The following is a 4,411-nucleotide window of genomic DNA, read 5'->3' as shown; positions in this document are numbered from 1 at the left end:
TGTTAATTTAGTCTTTAATTTTCTGGATTTCTATTTTTGTATTTAATTAAGATTTATTGGTTGCCTAATGTTTTTAATTGTGCTTCCAATTCATTCATCTAAGTAGTACTGTCATTTTTAAACTGCTCTTTCTTTTTCTCATAAATAATAGTGTTTAGAGATATGAATTTTCACCTAGCAGCTTCTTTGATGGCAAGGTTTTATTACTTGCTCCTGGTAAATCCACCCACCCATTTTGTAAGTTCTCAGCAAGATCTTTAGTCCACACTTATTATCCTTAATTTCCTCACCTGTAAAATAGGTATAATAATAGCATCATTCTCATATAAATTAAATAATTTCTGAAAAGTACATACCTTAATGTGCTCTATGTAAATACTTCATTTTAAAGTATCTTTTGACTTGCAACCATCTTCAAGTTATTTGGGAAGTAGGTAGAAAAGACCTGTCAGGCCTAGAGGCCTGTGGGCTACCCGAGTCTTCTTACCTTACTTCTCGCAGGTCTTCGGCTGGCCAAACCGGATAGTCTTATGAGAGAAGAGACCTCTCAGAGTCGAACAAGGGTTAAGCTTTATTCAGGGTTCTGGTTACAAGTACAGGGGAATTCTTCCTTAGGAGGGAGCGAAGAATCTCCCAAGGAGGCAAAGATCTTACAATAAGAGATTGGAAGCAGAAGTGTAAGTGGGGAGAGAGGGGGAGGGAAGAGCGAAGAGAGGGAAAGCGGAGCCTTCTGTCCTGTCCGCGCCCCTCCCGCACTAAAAGCACTTTCAGGCTTTCCTGATCCTAATTAAGCTCTCCCGGCCACGTAGTTTGCACCTGAATATGTGCCTGTTAGATAACAATAGGTGTGCCCAGATCCGGGACAGCCTCGAGAGCGGGGATGCTCCTCCCATCACGTATCTCACGGGAAGAGGCGGAAATACACGAGATTGCTCGGTCTCACTCCTCGATTCCCTGTTGATTTATGGGGGGCCTCGTGAGAACTCTAAGATTTAGAAGTTCCCACCTTTACCCGCCGGAGACTGCCCACATGGAATTGAGCTTCCAATCCCAGCAAAGACCTATCATTAATATTTTTTAAAATTTTATATTAAGCATATGCAAATAAATACATAAAGTATACACATATATGTGTGTCCATACATATGAATGTATAACATATAATGTATTATTTTAGGAAACAAATGTTCCATCTAAATGTAAATCAGTAGGATAACCTAACAATATATTCACATGTCATATTCTTTAATATCTCCATTATGCCACTTATCACAGTTTTCCTTTATTCCTCAGGAGAGAAATTTTCTTCAAAACATTAATGAAAACTTATAAAATTCCCGTCATCTTCCCTACAAAGGAAGACAAAATAAGTGAGAGCAAGCTGCTGTCCCTTTGATGAAACATAGTGAGGCAAAGAACATTTGGAAATTATGAAACATGGCTCCTGAGAAAACAGGCCTAACATGTTCTTGGCCCTCTATGAAACTATGTTTCTTCATTGGTGCCGTGTGCTCAGGGATTAGTTATTTCCTTTTCACACTTCAAGAAGCTAGAACATCACTCATAGAAACAAAGCAACCAATTTTCAATTCACAGAAGATTTCGTTCCAAGAAATATCCTCACCCTATGAAGCCACAGGACAAAAACACCTTCTCAGTGTAACAAACACGAGGCTACAACTCTCCACACCTTCTCATTTAAAGGTAAACAAAACCACTCCAAAAAGTGAGGAAATGCACAGGGACCCTGTGCCATACACATTTCTAATCCAGGAGGAAAACAAATGCAAAAAGACTACTCCATTCTTGGTGCTTTTAATATGTACCACAGAGAAGGAAAAATTGAAAAGGGACAACATCAGAAAAACTTGGGGGAATGAAAGTCTGGTGCCAGGATTTTCTGTGGTTCGCTTATTTATGCTAGGTGTCCAGAAGCAAGGTTCTACTGAAGCAATAAGGAACGAAAGCATGATGTATCGGGACATCATTCAGCAGGACTTTCAGGACACCTATCATAATCTGACACTCAAGGTCTTGATGGGTATGAAATGGGTTGCTTCTTATTGTCGTAATGCCCACTTTGTCATGAAAACAGATTCTGATATGTTTGTTAACACTGAATACCTGATCCAAAAGCTACTAATTACTGTATCAACCTCAGAGCTTTATTTCACTGGCTTCCCTATGAGAAAATATCGCCCTATAAGGAACAAAATGAGCAAATGGTATATGCCTCGTGACATGTACCCTGGAGAGGTCTACCCAGATTTTTGCTCTGGAACTGGATATGTGTTCTGTGGAAGTTTGGCTACCTTAGTATATCAGGTTTCTTTTAGTATAGAAATAATTCACTTGGAAGATGTGTATGTGGGTCTCTGCCTTCAGAAAATAGGAGTCAAGGTGTCATCACCACCAAGAGTTTCATTATTTAATCCATATAAAGTTAAATTTAATCCCTGTGTCTATAACAAACTTATCACATCCCATTATATTTCTCCCAATGAAATGCTTATATTTTGGGATGAAATACAAAAGGCCAAAGATGATTGCTTTAAAAATTAAAGTGGCCATCTCCGCTCTCCCCCTTCCCCTTTATCTTTCCTCCCAGTCAAACAGAAGTCAAATTGACTAGTCACCAGCAAGGGAGTCCTGTTGAGCATTTGTGGGGTTTCATAATTTTTATTTTTCATTATCCTGGCACACAACTCTCATGCATAAATGAAGCAATACCATGTAGTTTTACTCTATCTGTGAAAGAGCCAGTGGTGAGGAATCTAATGGTGGGTTGCTAGCTCATAAAGACGATGAGATATTTGTAAATATCCTAGTACAATGTCCAGCACCTAATAAGTGCTATCTTAGTGCTTACTCCTCTCCCTCCTCCCTTTTACTTATTACTTTAAATCCAGCAGAAAACCCATTTCTATTATCAGCCCTGAATGCTGGGCTTGGATGCAATTTAAGGTGTTTTTTCCTCCTTATTTTGTATTTTATGCATTTGTATTTATGGATGTCAAAAAAAGATACTGATTTAAGTTGCTATGCACATATGTCAATGACATGTAAATGACCAGATCTGGATTTACTGGGGATTTTTTGGCTCTAGAAATATGTTAATTTCCATATTTATCTTACAGCATATTTTCAAATAAGAATACACTTTTTTTTAAAGTTAAATTCGGCCGTTAGGAAACCATTCAGAAAAAAAAATGTGAGAAATGTATTTTAAAATTACTGATTAAAGAAAAATTGCCAAAAAAAAAAAAAAAGTTCTGACAAACATCCCCCTGTCCAGATTGCTAGAGGTGGCTGAATCTCATGAGCAAGTTACGTTCTCAGTTGATTTTCACTTGTCAAGGGAATTTCCTTTCAGAAAGGTTATTTAAAGCTTTCAAGGTCTCCAATGGTTGTCTTTGGTTACCAAGAGAAACCACCGATCATCAATTTATTGATTGTTAGCTAGCCTAGTTAATAAATTGATTATTAAATAACAAGAAACTCTGTCTCTTGGGGTTTTTCATTCATTTCAGTGCCCTTTATTTAATTTCATAGGGTGATGTTTCCATGAAATTGAAGCTAAAAAAAAATCTCTGGGAGCTTATAGTTTTCAGTATAATTTTAGTTTTGTTTGCATAGAGAAAAAAACAGGGATGTTCAAAAAGTCTTACTGAAAGTTATCCTCTATATGTAATAAGATGACATTATTGTAATTTGACCATTATTATAATTAGTATCTTCTCCCTTGCCCTGCCTTGGTCTCTGAGATTTTTTTGTTTTGTAAATTAGCCTTATTTTTCAAAAATTTTCAATAAACATTGCTGCTATTTTCTGTTACACTAACTAGGGTGAGAAGGAGAGAAAATTTTCCTGTGGACTAGTATTAAGTAATTATCCCTTTCTTTAGAGTTGAATTCCTTATAACGATCCCCCAGACAAAGGTCAATATACTTGGAGTTACTAAATTCTTAGCTTTTCTTGGCATTACTAAATTCTTAGAAGCAACTAGATGGTACAGTGAATATGGTACTAGAGTTAGGAAGACATAATTTCAAATCCAACCTTAGATTCTTATTTATTGTGTAACTCTGTGAAAATCACTCAGTTTTCTTATCCTATAAAATGAATAACAATAGCACCCACTTCCCAAATGTTGTTGTGAGGATAAAATAATATTTGTAAAGTGTTTTGCAAACCATAATGTATGATATAAATTCTAGCTATTATTGCTAATAGTTTAACAGATGCCTCTAAGATAGGTGTTCAAGCCAAGGGAAAGGTAAGAATTCATTTCCTGAGAAAGCTCTAGTTCAGTGATCCTTGACTCGGGATCTGTGAACTTGTTATTTTTTTTTAAATTAAAAATTGTATTTCACTATGATTTTTTCTTTTGTAATCTTATGTATTTTACTTT

General features: G+C 36.3%; 1 protein-coding gene across 1 annotated transcript; it reads left to right on the top strand.

Moving 5' to 3' along the window:
• Positions 1–1,395: 1,395 nt before the first annotated feature.
• On the top strand, positions 1,396–2,562 carry LOC140524156 (beta-1,3-galactosyltransferase 1-like). The gene is given in 1 exon segment (XM_072638603.1): positions 1,396–2,562. A coding segment is annotated over 1 exon segment (1,167 nt).
• Positions 2,563–4,411: the final 1,849 nt, after the last annotated feature.

The sequence above is a fragment of the Notamacropus eugenii genome, chromosome 2 (genome assembly GCF_028372415.1).
Source record: "Notamacropus eugenii isolate mMacEug1 chromosome 2, mMacEug1.pri_v2, whole genome shotgun sequence".
Taxonomy (NCBI): domain Eukaryota; kingdom Metazoa; phylum Chordata; class Mammalia; order Diprotodontia; family Macropodidae; genus Notamacropus; species Notamacropus eugenii.
Note: the sequence above shows the minus strand (reverse complement) of the source record. Positions and strands in the feature narration are given on the sequence as shown.